This window comes from Plecotus auritus, assembly GCF_963455305.1.
Source record: "Plecotus auritus genome assembly, chromosome: 6".
Classification (NCBI taxonomy): Eukaryota; Metazoa; Chordata; class Mammalia; order Chiroptera; family Vespertilionidae; genus Plecotus; species Plecotus auritus.
In genome coordinates, this window is record NC_137773.1 from 16,832,825 (window position 1) to 16,858,420 (window position 25,596).

Genomic DNA, 25,596 nt, shown 5'->3' on the forward strand with positions numbered 1-25,596 from the left:
GGTGGGCTTCCACCTGGCCCCCAATATTCCCAAATTAATACTTTTCCAAGTCTCTTTTCATTTGTGTGCGGCATTCTCCAGAACCCGAACCCTGAACCGGAACCCTGAACCACACGGGACGTGAAAGGGGTTCCCACTGTCTCCCCCAAATTCATATGTTGAGATCCTAACCCCCAAGGTTGATGGTATTAAGAGGTGGGGCCTTTTGAGGGTTGGGGGATCAGGCCCTGAGGGTTCAGCCCCCATGAATGGGATTAGTGCTCTTACAAAAGAGACCCCGAGAGCTTCCTCTGGGTTTCCACCTCATGAGGACACGGTGAGAAGTCTGTGACCCAGAAGAGCGCCTTCACCCAACCATGCTGGCACCCTGGTCTCAGACCCCAGCTCCAGAACAGTGAGAAACACGTGTCTGTTGTTTATGAGCCACCCAGTCTGTGATATTGTTATAACTTGAATGGATTAAGACACCCCACTTGTGCCAATAGCTAAAGATGAGACAAGCCCATACGCCCAGAATAAGCCTGCAGGAACAGAGGGAGAAGCATCACTTGCCTCGGCTTCGATCTCGTCGTATAGGAACTGCTTTTTGAACTTGGTCAGAGCATAGTAGGCGCTGTCATTGTACAGGTCCAATGGGTAGAGGACGTACCTAAAGAGGAGAAAACAAGGGCCAGCAGCTTACTAATCATCTCTTACAGCAGCCAGACTTCTATCTGCTGGGAAACATGAAGATGTGGGGGAAAGACAGAAAAGGAGAACCTTTCAGCACTCTGTTTCCAGCCTCCACTTAGGAATGACTTACTTTATAATCTGCCCACAGAAATCAAAAGTCTATGATGCTAATAAATCCAGGGCCTGAAAAAATTGAGTTAGCTTCCTGATCCCCAGGGATGATACCCGCCCCCCCCCCCCCCCCCCCCCCGCCCCAGCATGACTGTTAGGAGAATGACAAAGCGTAGGAGAGGCAGATGGGCTGGTAGACTTCTGAACCTATCTGCAAGGCTGAGTCAAATCTGGTGTGGCCTTGGCCCGGCATAATGCCTCATCTGGAAACTCCGGGGAAAACAGAGCTCGCTGGCAAACTAGCCTCCACTGCACCCCCCGAACCTCCTCGCTGGCCCAAGCCTGCGTCTTACTCCATCATGGAAGGTTCTTTGGTTTCCAGGATATGGTCTGTTAGGATCCAGGGCATGGACATCTCAATGGGAAACTGGATCCGCCGGCCCATGGTCAGCTCCAGGAAGAACTCTCGGAACCAGAGCTGGGAGAGGTCACAGCACTGCTGAAGGGCTTCTGGAAAACACGAGGGAAAGGCCTGGGTTACAGCGGAGCACAAAGGGCCTGGGAGAGTACTGCTTATGAATGTTATTGTTATTCTTATGGCTGTGCTGGAGCACAGCAGGTCCTCAGAGGTATGACTTGACCATAGAACAGCCGTGGGCAAACTACGGCCTGCTGGCCGGATCCGGCCCGTCGGCTGTTCTATCCAGCCCGCGGAGCCGAAAGAGCGGAGGGTTCTCTTGCTCTCCCCTCCACTCCTTTACTTTGAATTTATATTAGTTCACACAAACACTCCACCCATGCTTTTGTTCCGGCCCTCCGGTCCAGTTTAAGAACCCATTGTGGCCCTCGAGTCAAAAAGTTTGCCTACCCCTGCCCCTGCTCTCTTGAATTTGAATGCCAGGCTAACGTTAGAAGACAGGGTTTGCTAAGCTTTAGAGGCAGAGACAGTGTGTGGGGGAGGGGGTGGTGATGTTTTAGAGCTTTCGGTGCCCCTCAATGTCCACTTCCCTCCCCCTGCTCCAAAGCCATCCTGAAAATACTTGCCATTCAAAGTGTGAAGAGAGGCCTTAGGTGTCTGCTTTTACCTGAACTGCAGCTCTGTGACCCCTTATACGTAATAATTCTGAACTCACTGCTCAGAGGCCTTGAAGGCCCTTCCTAGGCTGCTTCTGTGAAGAACTTGGGACTATTGGTTAAGATCTTTCTTCAATACCAACAGATGCATGACCACTCCCACCACTCTGGGCTGCTACTGTCCCTCTACTCTGCCCTGTCACGCCTGCACACACATCCTACAGACAGAAGAGGAGGAGTGGGGGACACAGGATTGAGGTGCAGCCAGGAACCTCCTTTGCTAGGAGCAACGAGCACTAATGGGCTCAGAGCTGCTGCTTAGATGCAAAACGCTGTGTGCACTGCTATTTCCGATCCCCTTTACTAAGGACTTCATGCCCAATCAGACACAATGTCTACTGGACAAATATTTCCAGCTAAGTCAGAGTAGCTGGACTGAGCCCGGCCTTTCCTAACTCCCAGAGTCCACCGGCAAGTGTGCGTTTTTTCCTTAGTGGCAAATGTGCCCCTTGGGTCAAGTGATCACAGCTCTCTGCAACTCCGGCCTCCTGACAGCTCAGTGGCTCTGGGACCGGGGAGCCCCCACGCTCACCACTGATGTTGAGTAAGTGGGTGAAGAAGAAGGACTGCTTGTGGAAGTCCTCTATGGCAAGGACAATGGGGCCATCCAGGCTGCTCCTCAGGGTCTTCTTGGAGCCGCTCTTGTCTGCGATGAGCGATTCGAGCATAGTCCGCACCATGTACAGCTTGAAAAAGAAAGAGGGGCAGGTCAGGGGCTGGCCCTGCATTGGGGGGAAGGATGCTTTGTGCTGCACTTATAGACATATATATTTTTTCCTTTAGATGCCCTTATAAAGCTTTGTCTAAGAAGCACCCATTTTAGGGTTGGAGAAGTGAATTTGGAGCATGTAAACTTTCAAGAGGGAGGCCAGCCAGCCCAGGAAGGCAGTTTTGTCTGGGGCCTGCGGCCACTTTGGGAAGGTGCACCTTGTAAAACTAGGAAGTTTAAGGTCCAGATTCCTGCTTGCCCTCTCAGTCAAGGGCGTGGGCATCAGAGGAGAACCTCATTCCATGACACCCTGGAGTCCCTGCCTTCCTGGACAGCCACGGTAGCACCGTGTGTGGAGCATTGGACCAAGAGTCAAAAGACTGGGGTGTCAAGGCCAGGCACTGCCGCTGACTTGCTGTGTGACCTTGGGCATCAGAGTCCCACTCCGGGCCTCAGTTTTCTTATCTGCCAACATGAAGGGGTTGTAGCTTTCGCAAACCAGTCCCCTTCAGCGCTAACATTCTGAGAACTGTGAAATGCGAGATTATCAGAATCAGCCCCCACCACCTCAAGTTTTTGACCCTCAGTATTTTGAATCCATCGCCCTCTGGTGGCACCAGCTGCATGGCACAGCCTGCCAAAATCCTGGGTGGAAAGCGGGTGAAGATTGGTACTTACACAGGAGCCTACTAGACAATTAACTCCCTCTTACAGAAGACCTTAAGTGCAAAGGGTACAAGTGCTAATCTAGATCTTTCCACATCATTTGTCTTTGAATCTTAGGGCTGGAAGGGGCCTCGAGGAGCCAGGCTAGTCCATTCCTGCTGCCTCCTGGAGAAGTGTACCCAAACCAACCCAGCCAGGCGGTGTTATACCAGGGATCGGCAGCCTCTTCGGCCCTGTGTGCCACCAGTGGGGTGAAACAAAGCCCGCGGGGACCACTGGCAGGCCTAAGACATAGATAGGAGAGAGGAGGAGGGGATGGGAGGGCAGGAGAGACAGGGAAGAGGGAGAGAAAGAAAAGAGAGAGAGAGAGAAAAGCAAGAGGTATTGTATACGGTGGGAAAGCCGTCACGACTGCTAGGGGCCACTTGCCGACCACCTCTGAGATGCTCCAACCTCCCTCTGCCACAGGTCCATCCTTCTCTGGGACCTCACCCACCATGCGCACTGCGCAGGGCAGCGAGGCCACAGAAAGGAGGGGCACCATCCCTACCATAGCCTTCCCTTTGCGGTAAAGGAGCTACCATGGATGCTGGTCTATCAGATGTCCACCCGCTGCAACCCTGTCGGTAGGCATGTCTATCACCCCTAAGAACCGAGAAGCCCTGTTCTAATGGAGGCCTCGAAGAAAGCATTCTTTACGTCCATCCATGTGAGTGTTGACTGATTTATATCAAATTCTAACGACTTGTCCATAAGAGGGGAAACTCCTTTCCCACTTCCTTTGAAACAGAGCATTTGACCCACCAGGACAGGCAACGTCCCAGCTACAATGGAGGCCCATGTTGACCGTGCTCCAATGTCTCTAGCAGAGCCCCGGGTGGGAGTCAGGAGACCTGGTTCTTGTCCCACCTCAACTTGTGACTCACCTTGCGGCTTGGACAAGTCACTTCCCCTCTATGGACCTCAGTTTCCCCATCTGTAAAATGGGGGGAGGGAACTGGGACTAGTTTGTCTCTAGGGGTGCTCCCAGCTCTGACTGTCTAGGAGCCTATTAAATGCATCTGTGCCACCTAACATGACTCGGTGGTGCTGGGGGGCTGATTGCTGGTGACATGCACCTTTCGCTTGTCTATATAAATAGTCCTGCTCTCTCCTCTCTCTTCTATCTCTTTCTCTGTCTGCTGGTCCCCCTTGCTCACCTTCCTCCTTTCCAGTTTTTCTTGTACCTTGTCTGTCTCTCCCTCACTCATGTCTAGGACTCACAGAAACACCGAAAGCCCTGCTCAGCTCCTCTGGGGCATTCTGGGATAGAAAGGTCTATGGCCCCTAACATTACACAGAACTCTTTGCACAGGCTTCCTCAGGACGGTCCACAACCAGCAGGCAAGGTGAGTGCAACTGGCCACGGGTTGGGAAGGCAGGGGATGTTAATGACGACAGAGCTGAGAACACACTTTGCCCCGTCCCTCTGCCCCATCCCCCTGCCCAGACACAGACACACACACAGTGAGAAGGGGCAGGGATGGCTCCTCTTAGGGACTCAGGATTTCAGGGCAGAGAGAGGCTGAAAGGTCATGTGAAGCGGAAGTCCCCAGCCTGGGGCTTCCATGGAGCCATATGTTTTCCCCCAACACCTCATAAGCTTACTAAAAACTAGTTGTCCTTTAAGTAGGTGACAGAGATTTAACTAAGATGCCCAGATTCTTTATTTCCCCCCTTCTGGAATTTTACAACTGCTTTGGATAAGCCACAGGCAACCTGTTGTTGTTCAGAAGCTCCAGTTGGAAACTTTGAATATCTCTGATTACTAGGCATTCTCTAAGCAGTCAAGGGCTTTTGATACTTGTCCTTCTGGGGTCATGAGGGGAATAAAAAGAAGGATCTAATCAGAAACATGATCTCATGCAAAGTTTTCATTTAACGGAGAAGATAATCAGAGCTCAGAGAGGTCAGCACTTTCCCAAGATCACAGGGCAAGTCAGAGGCAGAACTTGTGAATTCCCAAGCTAGGATGTCACTGCAGGGGAAGGGACAGGGTTCATTAAAGAGGGATGGGGAAGATGCATATAGAGTCTACTTTAAACTCTTCCTACACTTTGGAACCAGTCCTGGTATTACCCCCATTTGCCAGATTAGACAACTGAGGCACAAAGAGATTACATAACGTGCCCAAGGTCACACAGGTATCTAGGACGAGAATCCAGGTCTCCTGAATCTTAAGCCAGTGGTCCTCCCTCCTATATCAAAACAAGATGGTAGAATAAGACTAGAGCAGCTGCTTGACCCTGCCCCTCCTGCCCGAGGACCCCCAGCCCCAGTGCCCTATGGTCCAGCCAGGATGACCTACCAGGGCCTGGCTGGCCTGAGTCAGCAGAGCTGGCTTGTGCCCAGAGCCGCTTACCTGTGTGCTGGAGGGCCCCACAGCACGCCGGGGCACCTTGATGTCAAATCCACCTTTGGGATCCTTCTCCCCTCTCAGGCATGGGTCATTGGGGGGCTCTCGGCCGCCCTCCCAGTCACAGATGGTCTTCCGAATTGCCTGCAGGACACTGGGAAGGAAGGATGGAGGCTCAGACATAGTTTAAGCATCAGGAGGAGGGAAACACTGCAAGCCTGTTTCTAGGGTCTGTGGTGCCCCAAGGCCACTTTCCCAGAATTCTTGGAGTGCTTGTCAAAGGTGCTCATCCTGGGCCCCACCCCTGAGATGCTGGTGTAACAGATCTCAGGTGCAGTCCAGAGTCTGCATGCTACAGGCGTCCAGGTGATTCCAATGCCAATGGCTACCTGAGACCTCAGCTCTGAGCCTGTGCAGGGGCAAAGAACTCGAGTGAGGCAGGATGGCTGTTTCTGTTTTTGGTTATAGGAGAGTCTCACTAGTCCAATTAAATCTCTGATTATTTAAAGCTTATATAATAGCTTATATTCATTGCACACTTATTCCATGTGGCTGTGTGCTCAGGTCTACATGTGGATTATCCAATTTTATCATCCCAACAGCCTATGAGCAAGAACCATTATCCACATTTTATAAATGAGGGAAAGTGAGGTTCAGAGAAGGTAAGTAACTTGATGGGGTTCACATAACTAGACAGCAGTGGAGATGGGCTTCCAACCCAGAGACTGAGGACCAGTCATCTCAAATATCCAATCTCCTAAGAAGGTTTCCTAAAACCTGCTGGAAGGGTCTGTGTGTTCAGAGGCTGCCCTGGAAACTGACTGAGCAGGGATCTTCCTCTGTGCTCTGTACCTCGCACCCCTGATGTGCCCTGAAAAGGGCCATCGGAAGACCTACCTGATAAGAACGTTCTTCTTCTTCCGCACCGCCTGCCTCAGGGGCTCACGCAGCGTCACCTGGGCAAAGTCCTGCAGGGCCGCGTAGATGGTGTTCCTGATGGCCTGGTTGAAGACGCTCTCCATCCTGCCCATGAGCACCTGCAGGCCTTTGATCATGGCGATCACCTGCCAGGCACATATCAGGGTCAGTCTTCCCGCACCTGGGCACACTTGTCTGTCCAGTACCCTTCACCACATTGTAGAGAGGGCACTGGGTGAGATGCCCAGAAGCATGAGGCCAGCCAGTGCTGCCTCGAGTGCCGATCCAGGACTAGGTTAGAAGTGAGTGCTGGAATGGAAATCAGCACTCTGCCCCTCCATCAGAAAGCCCTGCTGCCAAGCAAAGATGTCGCTGCTGATTTTCATTCCGGCACCAGCTCCCTACCTTGTTGCGGACTGGTGACAAATGGCAGCTGGTCCAGGGACCGCATTTTGAGTACCACTCTGACTTCTGTGGCCTCTCCACACAGCATGCACCCACAGGCCATATCAAATAGAACTTTTTTTTTTTTTTTTTTTACCATACACATTTTAAAAGAATTTTTACAATCTTTGCTTTTGAAATAATTTGGCCAGCTGCTGCTTGAACCCATAAAATAGGGTTCCTGTAGAAGACTTGGGGGGAAGCCTCTGCCCCTCTAGTTGCCTCCTCCCTAGCCCCTTAACTCACTAATCTGCCTGCAGACGTGAGAGACTGGTGTCTGTGATGAGTATAGCCCTTGGTGCTCTCTCTTGGGATCTGCCTGCCTCCAGGGCGAGTGTCATCTCCCCTGGTTTCCTGTCTTCTATTAATCATCCCCTCCCTGCCCGAGGAAGGGAGTATGTATTTCTGTAGCTGCTTTGCCTGTTTCCCAGTGGGTAAGTTTAATGGGATGGGGGAGAAATAGGAAGTCTGGTGTGGCCTTAGGTGGAAGGCACAATCTCTGGTCCAGCTTTACCAGCAACAAACCTAATCCTTAACCTCCCACCCCCACCCCTGTTAGCCTCAAGTGCTAATTCCTAGATTGGTTCAGAATTCAGAGAAGAAAGCATGTGCCACATCAGCCTCATGACAACACCACACTTATCACACCCATTAGCAATAGAAGTGCCAGGAGGTCTGGGGAGCACTCAGCTCCAGGCCAAGTGTGATTACAATCACACCCCTGAACCCCAGTCCTTTAATGTGCAGCCTGGAGATGTGCAAAAGAAAACCTGAACTCCTGCTATGCCCTGACCCTTTCCAGTTTTCATAGCTCATTGACATCATTATCCCCTTTGACAACTATTGTTTAGTTCTGAGGAATAACCCTGGGATGAGGGGTTGGGTGGGCAAACTTTTTGACTCGAGGGCCACAATGGGTTCTTAAACTGGACCGGAGGGCCGGAACAAAAGCATGGATGGAGTGTTTGTGTGAACTAATATAAATTCAAAGTAAAGGAGCGGAGGGGAGAGCAAGAGAACCCTCCGCTCTTTCGGCTCCGCGGGCCGGATAGAACAGCTGAACGGGCCGGATCCGGCCCGTGGGCCGTAGTTTGCCCACAGCTGGGTTAGACTGTTGGCTCCATTTTACAGATGAAGAAGTTGAGGCTCCAAGAGATGAAGTGACCTTGGGCCCAGGGCTAGGATCCAGGACTTATAGACTTCAGATGGTCATGAAAGAGGTAGCTGTCACTCACAACTTAGTGTGAATGAATCCCCCCCCCCCCCCCCCCGCAAATAGAAATATCTTTTCACAATGAAACAAACAAAACACAAATCAGAAGGTTATAAACCAGGAAAGAAGAGTCTCCCCTCCAGAAATTACCACTATCAATATAAATACTTATGTCTTTTAGTTTTGAGTAAATATTCAAAAGTATATAACTTTTACTATAAATGGGGTCATTTTTTACATGCTATTCTTTAACCTGTTTATTTTAAACTCAACAATATACTGTGCATATCTTTCCACATCAGTACATCCATCTTAGGGGCCACACAGTTTTTGATGGCATAGCGGTACCTTCATTTATTTTACCTGGTCCCATGCTGAGGACATTTCAGTTGGTTCACATATTTTAGTATTATAAACAACTAGAGGCCCAGTGCACGAAATTCATGCACTGAGGGGGAGGGTGTCCCTCAGCCCAGCCTGCACCATCTCCAATCTGGGACCCCTTGGGGGATGTCCAACTGCTGGTTTAGGCCTGATGCCTGTGGGCCTATGTGGGATCGGGCCTAAACAGGCAGTCAGACATCCCTCTCACAATCCAGGACTGCTGGCTCCCAACTGCTCACCTGCCTGCCTGCCTGATTGCCCCTAACCGTTTCTGCCTGCTAGCCTGATCACCCCTAACCATTCCCCTGCCAGCCTGATCAATGCCTAACTGCTCCCCTGCCAGCCCGATTGCTCCCAACTGCCCTTCCCTGCTGGCCCAGTTGCCCCTAACTGCCCTCCCCTGCTGGCCTGGTTGCCCCTAACTGCCCTCCCCTGCTGGCCTGGTCGACCCCAACTGCCCTCCCCTAACTGCCCTCCCCTGCTGGCCTGATTGCCCACATCTACCCTCCCCTGCCGGCCATCTTGTGGCGGCCATCTTTGACCACATGGGGCGGCCATCTCATGTGAGGGTGTGAGGGTCAATTTGCATATTACCTCTTTATTATATAGGATACTGTGACAAATGTCTATGTGCACATGTCTTTGTGCAATTGGCTTAATTCCCTGGGATATATTTCTAGAACCTTCTGGGCCAAAGTGTATGCACATTAAACATTTGGGTACAGCTGCTCAGTCTGCCCTCATAGTAAGACTGTAAAATGTAGATGGGCTACCCAGTCTCTGAGAAGGTCTATTTCCCATGCTTCACCCAGCCACAGGCATCACCAACCTTCCAAGTCTTTACCATCATGACTGGTCAACAATACTATCCCATCTTAGTTTCAATCTGCAATTCTCTCTGAACACTCATTGGTTTGGGCATTTTTCTGAGCTCTTTCAGCCATTTTTTGGTTGGTTTGTTTCTGCTGCTGGTTTCCTTTTGCCCATTTTTCTAGTGAAGTGAACACTTTCCTTTGGATTTTTTAAGAACAGAATGACTTTCTAATAAGTTTGTGACTAACCTGACAGATTAATTTGGGGAGCAGGAAGGGGATGGGGAAGTACATGCACAGGAAGGGACCAAAGCTGCCATCTTGCTGGAAACCACTCCCTCCCACTGCGGGACCCTGAGCAGCAGCCTTGGGGCTGGAGGAGACCCAAGACTAGACGCCGGGAGGTCGGCACCCACCTCCACGAAGGCGAACTTCTCCTCGCTGGTGTAGTTGTAGCGTGTGGCTCTCTCGTACTCCTCCGCTGTGCCCGGGCAGTCCTTGTTACAGAACTTGTCGGTGGGGTGAACCAGCTTCCAGGAGTACTGGGGGTAGGAACAACCCAATGTCCATCAGCAGAGCAATGGACAGACAAAAGGAGGCGTGACCAAGCCCTGGGAGACTATTCAGCCACTGAACGGAATAAAGTACTGATTCATCCTACAGCATGGATGGACCTTAAAACCATATCATGTAAAAGAGGCCAGCCACAAAAGACCACACAATATAGGACTGTACTTCAGGAAACACCCAGAATTGGAAAATCTATGGAGACAGAAAGAAGATTAGGGCAGGGGAGACAGGGCATGGAGGGGGTGTGTGCAATTGAATTTTTGCAGTGATGAAAATGTTCTAAATGTGTGATTGCACCACTCTGTAAGTATACTGAAAACCAGGGAATCTACATTTTAAATGGGTGAATGGCATGGGATGTGAATTGTATCTCAGTAAAGCTGCTATAAAAAGGGTGCTTGTGGGGAGGCAGAGGCAGACAGGTTCCAAGTGAACCGAGGTCGGTCTAAAGGGGGCCGGGGAGGGGCAGCCTCCGCCTGGGGCACCTACCACCTCCATGACGTGGGCGCTCCACTTGGATAAGAGCTGCAGGCCCCGCAGGGCCAGGTCGAAGAGCTCGCGGTACTCCTCGTCGGACTTCTGGCTGTCCAGCCCCGAGCCCGTCACCACCTGGGGAGCATGAGCCGTCACTCCCACCATCCATGTTCCTGGCACTTTAATGCATTACTTCATTGATTCCCTTAAGATCGCTACACGGAGGTGCTTTAGGACATCCCCTTCACAGATAAAGTGAGGCTCGGACAGTGTCCTGCTGAGTGAGTTAATGTTCATGAAACAACATCTATTACACAAGGTGACTATAATCAGAAAAACACAAGGTTATGCACTCATCGGATGATGAAAGGGTTGTGACCAGAGTCTCACAGGAACCTAACCCTGTATTTCCCCCGGGGAGCAATGGTTCAGTATTGGTTAATTCAGTGTTCAGGGCCACTTCATAGAACATTACTGCAAATAATGAAAACGGTCTGCATATACACATGTATAAGCATATGATTTAAAAATAATGTTGAGACAGACTCATTCTTAGACCACAACCAAAACTTCACAAGGAATAAAGGAGACCCCTGCCCTTAAAGTCAATCCACAGCCTTAATTCAGTTGACTGGCACATATAGTTAAGAAAGTCAAAGAGGCCCGGTTGTTTGACTCAGTGCATAGAGCGTCAGCCTGCGAACTGAAAGGTCTCATATTCGATTCCGGTCAAGGACACATGCCTGGGTTGTGGGCTCGATCCCCAGTGGGGAACTTGCAGGAGGCAGCCGATCCATGATTCTCTCTCATCATGAATGTTTCTATCTCTCTCTCTCCCTCTTCCTTCTTCTCTGAAATCAATAAAAATATATTTAAAAAAAATAAAGTCAAAGAGTTTGCACTTGTCCCTGGTCCACGTCCACTGGCCTAAGACCACAATGTCAGCATTTGTCTGACTGTCCTCATTTCAAACACATTGCCTCTTTGATACAAGGCGTTTCTGAGTTTGGATTTGGAAAGCATGGGCACTATGGCTCCCAGCCACCTGGTGTAACCCGTGAGCAAACATGGGACAGTGCAGTCATTCACCCAAGAGCTCCGGGCAACAAAGGAACTCAAATCAGGGCACCTGTGCTACTAAACCAATATATACACTTATTGGAAGGGTTTAGTGGGAAGCGATCCAGGAGTGTATATTCACCCAAATATTCATCATATTCAGTTCTGGGTGGTAGGATCTTACATGACTGATTTCCCCGCCTTTTGCATATCTCTATTTTTTCTGAGGTTTGAGCATTTACTCTGTCCCTAATTGTATTTTCTGTTGTTTAATAATGTCATTATTGTGTAATTTAAAAATATTTAGATGGTGTTATAAGCAGGTGTGTTTAGAATTCTTTCTCTTGCTATCTAGGGTGGGGATGGTTTGGAACACGTTCTAACAATTAATTCCCAATTACTCTGCTAGGCACAATGCGTTTTCTGTGCATCAGAGAGTTTAATCCTCTCAATGAAACTTTCTGGATACTATTACCCTAATTCTGCAGAGGAGGAAATGGAGGCAGAGATGCTGAATAACTTGTGATGGTCAGCAGCAGAACCAGAATCAAACCCAGTTCTGTGTGGCTCTAAAAGCCATGCTCTTGGCCATTCTGCCTTCCTGCCTCTAGCGTGTATTCCCTCACTCCTGCTCTCCATCATCTCTGTGGTCATTTCTGTCCTGCCTGGTCCTCACCCCTTCTCACCCTGGCCTCCATCGCAGCAGCTGGAGTGAGCTCACCTCACTGTTGCTGTAGCGAGCAAGTTCGGAGATGAAGCGGATGTGGTCATCTCGGATCTGAACCATCTGCTCGCAGATATTGTACTGGGGGCTGATGCTGCTCTGGGTGCAGGTCCACCTGGGCAGAGAATCACAGGGTTGGAGCAGGTCCTGGTCTCAGGTGCCTGGCGGGACAGGCTCCTTCCACTTACATGTTGCTCCTGGTGCCCAGCCAAGGTGGCTGGCTCCCCTGGGTAGAACCAAGAGATAACCCAGACACGAGCAAGACAGCCTGTTCATCCCACATCGTGGGGGTCACAGGCTGAGCGGACCAGCCCTTCCTCCTCCTCTAGGACCCAATCACAGGCTTTCCAGATACCTGGTGTCCACGTACTTACCAGTTACACGAGGGAGAAGGGAACTGCAGCCTCTCGAGGGCTACAAAGGCCTGAAATCCACGCAAGGAAAAAAGCAAGGTGGGCGACCTCCCCAAGCCTGTCTACTGACTCTGACATCCTCAGGTTGAAGCCGGCTTAGGAGGGGCCTATGGGGAAGGACTAAGGAAACCTAAAGGGACTGTTCCCTTTTCAACAGTGACTCAGTAACATGCAAGCAAGCACTTCGTGGTGAGGATGACCATGGTCATTCTCTCTCTCTCTCTCCTCATCCTCGTCTTCTTCCACCACCTCTTCCTCCTCAACTATTATTTTTTAAACTTATCATTGGGGGAATCATCCTAAATTGGAGAGGAAATGAATGAATGAGAATCTTCACTCTCCTTCCTCAAGAGAACAAAGACAGGCCCCTTTACCCTCTAGTGCTGGGTGACCCGGCAGACAGATTAAAGCACAGTCACCAAAAAAGGCAGATAAACGTTTTGGCAAGAATTTAATATTTCAGCCCAGTCCAGTGTGGCTCAGTGGTTGACTACTGACCTATGAACCAGGAGGTCACAGTTTGATCCTGGTCAGGGCACATGCCCAGTTGGTGGGCTCAATTCCCAGTGGGGGGCCTGCAGGAGGCAGCCAATCAATGATTCTCTTTCATCACTGATGTTTCTCTCTCTCCCCCCCTTTCCCTTCTTCTCTCTGAAATCAGTGAAAACATATTTGGGAGGAAAAAAGAATTTGATATTTCAAAGGGAGCCCTGAAGCGGCCCTCACAGAATGTTCCAGACGGCGAGAGGCTTCCTCATGCTCGTTTTATTTTGGGCCAGCAGCGCAGGGATGGGGACACAACCACTCTGACTCCTGCCGCCCCACCCTGGGCGCATCACCGTTCCCAACCAACTTCCGGGGGCAGGGAATTCATGCAGAAACGTGAGGAAATGAGTGCAGCATTCTGGACTCCGTGCTTTTCCTAGAATACCTCCTGCCGCTCTGGCAGCCAGCGGGTTATGAAGAGCCTAACCCAGCTTTCCTTGGGCTCAAGGCTGGCAGTTTTAAGGCCTCAGCCCTGACTAAAGGACGGTCACTCCCTCCTTCACCTGGCCCCACCTCCCATATGGGAAGGTCAAAACCACCCAGCTTTGGAATGAGACGCAGGCAGAAGAAACCTCTTAACAATCCCAGAGATAAAGCCTATAGCTGGGTGTCCCTAATCCCATGAGGCACTGACACCCCAGACCCCAGATCTTAGCGTGGATTCCCTAGGATGATGGTTTATAGAACGACCTAAGGCGAGACCATCAACCAGTTCAGGCGGCTGGAACTGTCCAAACCATACACGCTGTGGTATACTTACTGCATGGACACGAAACCTGAGGAGGGAATCAGGGTAATAAAGAATGATGTCATCTTGCTTCTCAAGGAAGGAGGACTCCTGCTGTCCCAGTGCAGCTGGGACAGAGAAGGGGTGTGGCTGTGCTCTGAGCACTTTTGAACCCCAGCAGCAAAGGGTGGATACAAAAGGGCTCAGAGCACCCTCCACTACTCCCCTCTGGAATCCACCTGCCCAGGGCTCTGGGGAGGGGGGAGGGGCTGAAGTGGCCCCTCGGCCCCCTGCCCGGGCTGGGCGCCTCGCGGGAGCCGAGAGACATTACGGCAGGCACTCACTTGGACTTGTTCTCTTCATAGTGAGCACTGGTCTTAATGTATCTGGCCAGCTCTATCTGCATGTCGCCGAATAGGGGCACCACCTGCAGCTGCTGCAAAGGAAGCAAACACAGCGCGTGAGATGCTGAGGGGGGACTAGGTGGCTGCCTTCCACCGGGGGAGGCAGCCTCCCTCCGTGAGCCTCTGGGCGGACCCCTAGCTCCTGCTTCCGATGATGCTTCCGTGTGTCCCTGGAGCCAAAAAGAGCCCCAGCCAGCATACAGGTCCCCTGCCTCCAACCAACCGTATGATCCAGCAACTCAGCCCAGAGAGGCAGAATGACTTGTCCAAGGTCACCCAGCAGGCAGACCGGGTGAAGGATGAGGACCAGATGGCCTGCCTCCCAGGGCAGGGTCCTTTCTGCTCTGATTTCCCTCGGATTGGATGATCCTGCTGCTTGGAACTCTGGACTAGGAGTGGGTGCCTGGATGCCACTGGCTAAGTGTAGCGTTTCTGAGAAACTCCAGTGTAAGGTAACTGAAATCATAACACCTAACACCAGAGGGCAGACAAGTTCCATCTGTAGCCAGGACAAATGGAAGGGAGGCTGGCATTTATTGTCTGTTTCTGACGCCCTGGGCACGTTGCCAACTCCTTCAAAACCAGGGGGTTTTTAGGGCAGTGTAACTACTCTGTATGACACCAGAGTGTAGATACATGTCATTCTGCATTTGTCAAAACCCATAGAATGTACGATGTCAAGAGTGATCCCTAATGTAAACTGTGGATGGTGGGTGACAATGACGGGTCAATGCAGGTTCATCACTTTATAACAAATGCACCACTCTGGGGGGGCGGGGGGGAGGGGAGTATTGATAATGGAGGAGGCTGTGCATGACGGGGTGGGGTCAGGAGGTATAAGGAAATCTTCGTACTTTGTGCTCAGTTTTGCTGTGAACCTAAAACTGCCCTTAAAAATTAAATCTTTTAAACAAAACAAAAAATAGTATCTCAAGCCATACAGTAACCCTGTGAGGCCAGTACTATTCATTCCCATTTCAGAGATGGGAGTAAAGGAAGCTCAGATAGCACAAGTGATTTTTTTACAAAGTCAAACCAGCAGCAAGTCAAGGAGCCAGGACTATGAACCAGGGTGCCGACTCACCTATGCAATCCCAATGAACCCTCAAGGGAACCCTATAACATGGGCCCCCTCGGTATTCATGGGAGGCTGGGAACTAAGTCTCAGAGGTTTCAAGACTTTCCCAAAGTCGTCCAGCTCCTAAGTGGCAGAGTCAGACGAAAGCCCGGCCTGTCAGAGGTGATGCCCTGTTCTTCCCCTCCACCCCTGTCATCACCTTGATGAAGGCAGAGGCACACTTTGCACAGGTGCCCCAAGATGAGCCCTGCTTCCATTTGGGGCAGCTGCAGAGAAAGTGAAAGTTCTAGTCTCCCAAAGAAGACAAGGCACAGAATGACTGCTGGCGACTTATTTCCCCTTAACCTCAAAGAGTTGGTGGGACTCAGGCCCAGCCTGGTGTCCCCCATGTCACACCTGCAAAGGGGGTTCCGCTTTGAACGGTAAGCCTGGCTTTTCCAGGTCTGACCTCCAAGGCTCCACCCCATGTCTGCAATGCCCAACACTAGCATCAAATGACAACATGGAATTCGTCTCCAAAGTAGGAAATCCTTTTGCGAAAACCTCAACGGCTTAGCTTTAACCACAATGTTTTATTTTTAAAGATTTGGGTTGAGAAGATGTAATCTGTGGGGCACTGGAACAGACTGAGTGTATGAGGGAAGCTCTGAGGCATGCTGCCCAGGGGCAGGGCCAGCCAAGGTGGCCTCTGCTGGGCCAGGAGAGAGGCTGTAATTTTGCAACTGTCAATCAGTTTAAAATGCAGTCCAATCCTTCTGCTCCTGTGAGTTCAGATTTACATTGAAAAATAAAGCAGTCGCTGTCTTCTGCTATGTACCTTTGTTTGCATAGCAGGGGAGTTTGGGGAAAGGAAAAAGCAGGATGCATATTGGATCCAGCCAAATCCCAGCTGAATCCTCAGACTTGACCAAGTGTGACTTGTAAGGGACTGCCTTCTGGTGTAGATTCCTCTACTAAAGGCAGCTGGAGGCCCTGTCATTCAATCATCTTCCTCCTCCTGGGGTCTTTAGAGCTACAACCCAACCAACAAGCCTCACTGCTTGCTGGTTAATTTCATTTCTTTCCCTTGAGAGACAGCCCCTTGGCCCCTGCCCAGCCCCAGCCCCAGGTGCTGACCTTAAAGAATTTATCGATTTTACTGAGGTTGATTCTCTTCTTGGCATCCAGTTTGTAGATGTTACTGACATTTCCATCCATCAGGTAGAGACCAAAACCCATCACCTGGAGTGAGAAGGGGCAGAGCACAGAAGCCTGTCACATCTGATGGAAAAGTTAAAAACAAAAAAGTCTGACTGTACAGAGGAAGCCAGAGTGAACAAGTCACAACGCCACGCTGCCCTGCAAACTCCATCCAGGTGCCATGGAAATGTAAGGAAGGGCATGTCAACAGGCCTGGGGTGCTTAGACTAGCAGGAGTGACAAGGAGGAGAGGAGGAAAAAGCAAAGCCACCAGAGAGCTGTGAGAGGTGAGGTTCCGGGGAAGAAAGAATCAAAAGGGCTATGCCGTGTGTAAAAAGAACGTGGAGGCTGCTCATGTCAGTGCGACAGCTGTCAGCGAGCAATTAGGAACGTCCTGAGCAGCTAACAATAAAGTAACTAAAAAAAGGAAGCTCATCCATACGACGGCATTAATATTCCAACACGTTTAATGAAAAGGGATAAAGCTTACATAGGCATCGTTTATGTATACCGCATTTGTTGAAAATATAGAAGCATAGAAAAATGAGAAAGAAATACATTAAAATGCTAAAAGTGTTACCTCTGGATAGAAAGATTGTGAGAGATTAATATTTTCTGTGCTTCTCTGTATGATTCAGATTTTTCTACAATGATCAATATTACTTGGTAATTGAAAAATCAGACTTGTAAACTGATGGATCAACTGTGGCGATTTTGGCAAAACAGAGCAAATGCTTGAAGACTTTGCCTTTTTTTTTGAGTTGGTCACTTCTCCTCCTAGAAGTCTGACTCCACAAGGGTATGTACACAAAGGCTGTGCTATAAGAGTGTTCAATGCAGTTTAGCAAACAAATATCCAACGAGAGGGGATTGGTTAACTAACAATATCTCCACAGAAGAGCATACTTGGCATCCACTAAAAATAACATTGCGGAAATATCCTTAATGTCTGGAAAGGTGTAGATGACATGTTAAAGGGGGGAAAACCGATTACAAAACATTATGTGCAGTGAGATCTATATCCGTGTTTAAGTAAGAAAAAATATATGCCGTTTAAAAAAAAATGATTTAAAGTAAGAAGGAGGTGAGAGGGCACGCCCAGACCACTGGGTGTGTGACCACAGCGGTTGTACCTTGAGGAGCATGTGCTTCTCGCTGGGGGTCAGATACATCTTGTTCTCGTAGTAATCCACGCAGATGTTGACAATGTCTGCCAGCAGCTCCTCGTAGCCTGGGATCACTTCCAGTTGCTGATGGAGACACTAAACAGCAGCATCCCCCTCTGGTCAGCTCCTTTTCTGCTGCTGCACCCACATCCACACCATGTGGATGGACCCCCCTCCCCCACACACACACTAGCTGACCACTAGGGGGAGGAAGCCTGCATCCTGTCAGTGTCCCCACAGTGGCTGGTCTGAGCTCCTGCACATCTCCCCTGGCAGGGAACTCACTCCCCTAGGGGCCCTCCATTTTATTCCCTGCCAGTTTTGATGTTAAAAAGTATATTATTGGGCTGAGTTGAAAAGCAGCTCAGCCCTATCGCAGAAGGCCTGTTAGTCTTCCCAGTTTGGTTTTGAGGCTGTGGACTTAGCCACGGCGTCTCCTCAGATGATGGGGGATGGCCTAGCCCAGTGTAGGAGAGCTGGGCCAGCAGCGGTCTCCCTCCTGGCAGGACACAGCAGTATAGAAAGAAACGCATCTCCCAACAGAAGGGTCTCACAACATGGGACGGCGTCCCAGGAAAGAAACCTAGAGCCTCTAAGTTGATAGCCTTTTGCATTCAACAAGGAGTAGGGAGGGCCTAGCGAAGCCAGCAGCATCCCTGAGAGAGAGCTGAGTGTCCAAACCCTCCGAGGATGGAAGGACCCATTCAGCCTGAGTCCTGCTGACATTCTTGCTGGTGCCTGTTTAAGCTGAACTGACGATGAGCAAGCCAGGTTACGTCAGACAGAACATGCAAGCCACAGCCCAGTGGGGGTGCCCTGGCCAAGAGGTGGCAGTGATAACAGCTCCATTTTCTTATTCCCTTGCCATTTGTCAGGCTCTGCATACAGAGGGCTTTTATACAGTATCTTATGTATTTCTCACAACAGTCCTATCACATGGATTCTCATAACATTCTCAAAATCCCAGGCCCGTTTTACAGATGAGAAAACCGAGGCTTAGACCTTGCCCAAGGTCTCATGATAGGTCAGTGAAGGGTCTATGGTTCGAAAACAAGGCTGTTTAACTCCAGAACCCATGCTCTCAATCTGCACTAATGTGGGGGCAGGATAGTGGCTTGAGAAGGTTTTCAGGGAACCAAACTTGGAGAGGGTGAAAGGACTGTCAGGGAAGGGAAACTTAATCCAAAGTCTAACTCTGGAGTAGGGCAATGAGGGTGTTCGATCTGGACCCAGCTGCTCTGCTCATGGTCCACCCACCCTCCAGGCCCCTGCCTGTGTCCCGGGACGCCAGGCCCGGACTAACGTGGAGTTTGCCGTCACCTGGGTGATCCTGTTGTGGTTGGCCAGGAACATGGAGAGGTTCTGCGACTCCTGGATAGACTGGGGGTCTGCCATCTTCCTCAGGAACTGCGCCGCCCTGAAACACGGGGTCGCAGAGAGGAATGCTCAAGTAACCAGCCTAACCAGGCCTCTCGGGCTCCGCCTCCCACCCGACCTGAGTGACACTGCCCCGGAGGTTAACCAGCTCTGACATCACAGGTGACTAAAGTCAATGGAGAGTATGTTCTGGAGTCATAGGAATTGTTTACCCCTTCTGATACGGGTACCTGAGATTAAGAGGCAAGAATGCACTGAAGCTCAAACTCCAAGTTGAAGGGCAGCTAGCATCCTATCAACCAGCTGTAGCAGTAAGACAGACTGAAATGAGCATCCCTGGCCCTGCAGTGACCTCCAGTGGACCTGCACAGTCCGCCATGGAGCAGAACCAGGGGCAGGATGCTTTGATTTTATTCTGTATTGTGTTCTTTATTGGAAAATCTCTATGCTTCTAAAGCAAAGCATTACATAGAACCCAGTCTGTTTAACCTACTGGGATTGAGAGCGAAGGGATGATGGGTGTGGGGAACACACGTGGGACGTGAAGGGAAAAACTGTGGCGGCCCACTTTTCCGGCCTAACCTGGAACCTTTGTGAAAGGTGCCACTTCTGAGTCAGGTTTGTGAGGGGCTCTGCCTGCTGGGCACCCCAGGGTTCTTTCACAGATCACTCAGGAGCATAGCGTGTTGAGAATCAGTCTGTTGTCTGCTTTCTCCAGTGACCTAGGAGCCCTGGGATGACGTGTTTCAAGGAGGAGAGGCCTTTCATCAGACACAGAAAAGCCTTCCCAAGAGATGAGTCTAGACAATACAGAGGAAATGTGCTGCTTTGACTCACCCTCCCGCCCCCGCCCACTTTGGGGTGGCTGTACCTTAATTTCTAGAGAGGAACGAGCCCTTCCCCACTCTCTGTCCTTCTCTTGAGCTGACATTGATCCTCAAGTGACCCATGATGAGCACCTGTCCAATCAGAGCCCCCACCCACACAATGGCTGATGAGGAACCTGGCACACGACTAAGCTGGGACTTTTGCAAAATCATTTGCAAAGAGGAGCACCCTTTTCTTCCCTTGAAGCTGGGGTGGCTATGCCGGCCCAAGGGGGAGCGGGGTTAAAGCTGCCGGAGGCCACCCCAGGGCACAGCCTGCCTGAGAGTGAGCAGGGGCTCTTCAGTTCCAGGAGCCAACCCATCCCTCTTCCACAGAAGCAGTTTGAACTGGCTTTCTCATTCTTACAGGAATGACAGTGTGACCACTTCATGATGCTCTCACTGGCCCTGCACTACGCTGCTGCTCCACAGATGGAGAAATGAGCATCTGATTCCATCTTGAGACAGACAGCCCTGCACAGACCCAGTTCCCCCAGGACCCAGCCCTGACCTTTCTCCTCAAACCACACAAACAGGTCCGGCCCAGCTGCTGTGTGCCTGGGGAGTGGCTCGTTTGGTTCTGGAGAAGGGGCCTGTTAGACAGGCTCCATCCTCTTCCTCCCCTTGGCAGGCTACCCAGGAAGTGGGGGGCAGGGGAGGCTGACCTCTTGTAGGCAGAGTGGTCGTTCTTGACGCTGCACTTCATGTTCTTCAGCTCGTCCAGGACCGCGAACATGTTGATGAACTTGCCCAGCGTCAGGAGGTAGGCCTCGGAGACAAAGTCCTTCCTCCGCTCCGCATGGCACAGCCGCTTCACCTCGCTGCAGAACCGCTCGATGGCCTTGCGCTGCAGGCAGGGAGGGGGCAGCAGGTAAGGACGGGCCGCACGGGTGGGGGCGGCTCCCTGCACTCTCAGGTGGGGAGCAGGGTCAAGGCTCCCCTGGGGCCCTGGTCAGAGTCTGGACATTTAGAGGCAAATCCGCCAAGAGGTCTTCCTCAGAGCAGTCCCTACATTCAAAGCTGATTTCTCAAGGGAACACACCGCCCAAGTGAGTTGACCCCACGCATTTATTCTCAGGCCTTTGCAGAGAAGCACCGTGTTATTCACTTTTGTGTTCCAGCGCCTGGGATAGTGTCAGGCACCACTGGACAAGGGGGCAGAGATTCAGAGAAAGAGGTTCATTCAGCCAATAAATAGTACTTATTGAGTATCTACTATGCACGAGGCACCATTCTAGGCACCGTGGTAAAGAAGGAATGAAAAACAAAACAAAACAAATCTCTACCCCCACGGGGCTTACATTTTAGTGAGGGAAGACAGACAACAAAACAAACTACTTCTGTACATTACAGTGTGATATGTGTTATGGAGAAAAATAAAGCGGGGAAAGGGGGTGGGAGGATGCTTGCCCAGAGCTGGGATGGATGGGGGTATAATGGGGTGATAGCCACAGGGAATGGGATTTCTTTTTGGGGTGATAAGATGTTACAATTTGACCCTGGTAAAGAACACTTATTAGGTATTTACATTAATTTACATTCACAGGGTATTAATGTAAATACCTAGTGTACATTAATACCCTGTGAATGTACTAAAAATGATTGAACTGTCCTCTTTAAATGGATGAATTACATGGATGTTAATTATTTCTCAATAAATCTGTTACCAAAAAAAAAAGCAGTTGAATAACAATCCAAAAACAAGGCTAAAGAGTAACCCAGAGAGAGAGCCAGAGGGAGGAAGGGGAACAAGAGGAGGAGAGGAGGGAGAGAAATGACTCCTTGTGTGTGCTCTCCCCTCCTCAAGCCGGGATACCCACCCGTAATTCCTCACCCGTGAAGATCAGACTGGCCATGCCTTCTCCTTCCAGAGCCTAAGTCCAAGAGCACTTTCTATGATGGTGGAAACGTCCTATGTCTACAACCCCTAATACGAGAACCACTCACCGCATGTGGCTATTGAGCACTTGGTGGTTCGGGCAACGGAGGACCTGAATTTTACATTTTATTTAATTTTAATTAATGTAAATCCACTACACGGGGCTACTGTACAGAACAGCGTAGCTCCAGGTGATCCCAGGTCATCCTTTCTCGGTTTCTGTATAGTTTTTCTCTCTTGGACCTGCCTTCCTAAAGAGTCCATGATGCTATTAACAGCAGCTTCTGTGTGTTAACCCTACTGTGTAACTAGGGCTCTATGTGGCTCTTTACAATAGGCCTCTTTTATCCTCGCCACAAACCTGTGAAATAGGTATTATTTCCAAGGTGAGAAAACTGAAGGCGTCAGATATGCTAAGTCACCCACAGGCACAGTCACACTGTGGAGGAGCCTTGGTCTCCTGCCTCCGGAGCCAGTGTTCCTGCCCTGGGCTGCAGGTATCTGCACCTTCCCAGACATCCCATCTCACACCCAGCAGGCCATGCAGAGCTGAGTGTGGGGCTGAGCCTGGGGCTGAGCCTGGAGCTAAGCAGGGGTGGATATCCACCAGAGCCTGAAAGTCTGTTTACCAGTCTCAGCTCTCCGTGGAGCACGTGCAGGGCAGAGTGTGTGGCATGACCCCCGCCCTGGGGTACAGACTGGTCTTAAAGGGCTCAACCTGCATTCCTAAGCAGCTTCCAACCTGAGCATAATAATCAACCTGTTTGCCTTATTTTCCTTGGTTATTTGTTTAACCACCTGCCCTCTCTCGTTTTTTTTTTGTTTGTTTGTTTTTTTTAATTTAACTAGCCTGCCCTCATGAAAGCCCTTGGCTATCTTTTTCCTCTTTTCCTCCTTTAAAGATCACTCTTCCTGGCTTCCCAACTGGTCTTCCTGCTGCCACTCCTGTCCCCTCCTGCCCCTCACATCTGTGCTGCCCCCACCTCCCTTCCATTTCGCACCGAGCAGCCAGATGTTATAAACCCACCAATCAGATCGTGTCACTAGGGAAAACTCACAGGAGAGAACCCTGATACCCAAGGACTAAAGGTGGAGACAACATAGAGACTGGTAGGAGGGGCGGAGGCGTGAAAGGACTGGCCAGGCACCCACAGACGGCAACTGAAGTCCTGGAGAGATATCTCAGCTGTGGGGGGGTGCCACTGAGAACTCTGGGATCTAATCGCAATGCTGGGCTCCCCAAGCAGAAAGCACCAAACTGAGGAGGGTACCCACATAACATCTAGCTGTGAAAAGCAGTGGGGTGCTGTCTGCCAGGGAGTGGCAGCTGAAAGTTCAGGTGCCCCCTTAAAGGGCCAACGCACAAAAATTCCCTGTGGAGCTAACCACCTTGTGCTCTGGCAGAGGGAGGGTGAAGTGGACTGGAACTGTGAGAGCAGAACCCAGGACTGGGGGCTCGGGGGATAGAGCTCAGAAGGCAGACACCCCAAGTTTCCTGGGCTGAGTCATTCCCTCACACAGGGGAGGACATCTTTCCCACATAGACATCTGCCTTGCCTGGGGGAAAGACAGTTGACACACCCTATTGGAAAACACCTTGCCCTGAAGCCACTTATGAGATTAAAAGTAACAATTAGCTTCCAGGTAGAAGAAACTGCCCACTCTGTTGAAAAAAACTCTTGCCAAACTTGAGGATGACTGCCTGGGGGCAATTCAAGTCAGAATCCTATTAGTCTATAGACAGAGGTGGTGTCTGGAGGCTTTGAGTCTTTGCCTCATCCAATTAGCCAGAAACAGCCTTTAACACTGTCCTGCACTAGAGATTGAGAGGTATAGAAGATCTACCTAAAACATAGTCACAAACCCAAACAGACAACCAAAATGAGGAAACAAAGAAACAACCCCCAAATGAAAGAACTAGCAAATTCTCCAGAAGAAGAGATAAATGAAGCAGAGATAAGAAATTTATCTGAAACAGAGTTCAGAGTAATGATGTTAAAAATGCTCAACACTATGAAAAAAGAACAGTCTGAGATAAAGAGTGACATAACTCAAATAAAGAATACATTGGAAGGAATACACAGCAGATTAGGGGAAGCTGAGGATTGAATCAGTGAATTAGAAGACAGAGTTGAAAATATCACTCAATTAGAGAACCAAAAAGAAAAAAAAAACAATGAAAAAACAGGAGGTCAGCTTAAGGGAGCAGTGGGACAATGTGAAACACAACAATATTAGAATAGTAGGTGTACCAGAAGAGGCAGAAAGGGAGAAAGAAATAGGGAAGGTGTTTGAAGAAATAATGGTAGATCGTGTCACTAGAAACCTCCAGTGGTTTCTGTGGTGATTTAATAAAATCCGCATACTGTTTTCACATCCCACTTCATGGCCTGCAGTTCCCTGTGTGAGTGGGTCCCTGGCTACTGCTCCAGCCTCACCTTTTATCCCTCCCTCTCCTACCCTGCAGTCTCCCTGGCTTCCTTCTGTTTCTTAAACACATCCGGCCCCTTCGGGCTTCAGAGGCTTGGCCTTCACAGTTCCTTCTGTCTGAAACCCTCATCCTTGGACCATCACACACCAGCCCTTCTCATCACACAAACCTCAGTTCACAGGCCACCTCCTGAGAGGCTGTCCCTAAAGCTGCACCCACGTCGCAGACACCCTGCAGCCCAAGGATTTTTAAAATGTTATTTATTCATGGAACATATTATGCCCTGAGAATTGTTGTTTGTTGTTTATTGTCAGCCTCTCCTCCTGCCCAGAACATACTCCTGTGCTCACTAGGATGGAAATTTCAGGGAGGGAGGGAACTGTCCGTCTTGCTCACTTGGGGTGTGTGTCAGGGGCACTCAAAAAGTATTAACCGAATGAATAAGTAACATGGCACAAAAACCCAGATCCGTGTGTGTAGAAGGGAGAGGGCCTTCTCTAGTCTCCTGATCCAGATTCACCGACCCCTCACCTGGAAGTACATGAACTTCATGAGCTTGGTGACCTCCGGCTCTAGCACCTCCACCGTCTTCTCGTATATCTCCACACGGTTGGGCTGCTCATTACATTTCACCTGTGGACAGAAGGGTCTCAGACATCCTGATCCGCCCAGGCAGCCCTGGGTCAAGCCTGTTGACTTATTAACGGACCCCTTTCCACCCTCGAATGTACCTCATCCAGGATAATAAATGACAAGGTCACCCTGGTGAGAGAAGGCTGGGGTAGCCCTGTTTAATGGGTCTGACTGGGGGCGACACTGCTCCCCAGACACTGGCTGCAGGTAAGAAACCAGCTGGTCCCAAGAACAGAACCGTCCATCCCTTCAGTCTGTCTGTACTGTGACCAGTCGCTGTTTACACGTCCACGTTTATCTGCAAGGTCTCCCTCCTGCAGCCTTTCTTCACTCTGACCCCAGAGGGGCCCCGCCAGATTCCCAGCAGAGAAAAATATTCCATCCACTGCTCCGGATGCACCCGGGGTAGAGCCCCCGGCCACACTAAGGCCCACCAGGAAACCCATGTGCTCTGCCCAACAGGTTTCAACATATCACAACCACATGGCGGGTGTTTTCACAGCACGCACACCCGGGACTGCTAACAAGGTGGCCGAAACTGACGAGTGAGCGAAGGGTAAGTTCAAGGTCATTCTTCACACTGTTGTTTAGAAATTCTTAAAATGGGAGCAA

At 50.3% G+C, this 25,596-nt stretch overlaps 1 protein-coding gene across 3 annotated transcripts in view; it reads right to left on the reverse strand.

The window, feature by feature from the left end:
* Window positions 1–25,596, reverse strand: part of CYFIP2 (cytoplasmic FMR1 interacting protein 2) — a 120,406-nt gene that overhangs the window by 65,343 nt on the left and 29,467 nt on the right. For 2 of the 3 annotated variants that reach the window (XM_080671607.1, XM_080671608.1), the window contains exons 5-19: window positions 24,883–24,984; window positions 20,707–20,888; window positions 19,119–19,215; window positions 17,766–17,894; window positions 16,570–16,674; window positions 14,316–14,407; window positions 12,283–12,400; window positions 10,518–10,637; window positions 9,875–10,000; window positions 6,585–6,751; window positions 5,694–5,841; window positions 3,502–3,576; window positions 2,450–2,603; window positions 1,137–1,293; window positions 553–649 (exon numbers count right to left, since the gene is read on the reverse strand). In XM_080671607.1, the coding sequence (XP_080527733.1) occupies window positions 553–649; window positions 1,137–1,293; window positions 2,450–2,603; window positions 3,502–3,576; window positions 5,694–5,841; window positions 6,585–6,751; window positions 9,875–10,000; window positions 10,518–10,637; window positions 12,283–12,400; window positions 14,316–14,407; window positions 16,570–16,674; window positions 17,766–17,894; window positions 19,119–19,215; window positions 20,707–20,888; window positions 24,883–24,984 (1,869 nt within the window). The remainder of the gene's footprint in view (window positions 1–552; window positions 650–1,136; window positions 1,294–2,449; window positions 2,604–3,501; window positions 3,577–5,693; window positions 5,842–6,584; window positions 6,752–9,874; window positions 10,001–10,517; window positions 10,638–12,282; window positions 12,401–14,315; window positions 14,408–16,569; window positions 16,675–17,765; window positions 17,895–19,118; window positions 19,216–20,706; window positions 20,889–24,882; window positions 24,985–25,596) is intronic. The other variant, XM_080671609.1, reaches the window with a different exon arrangement.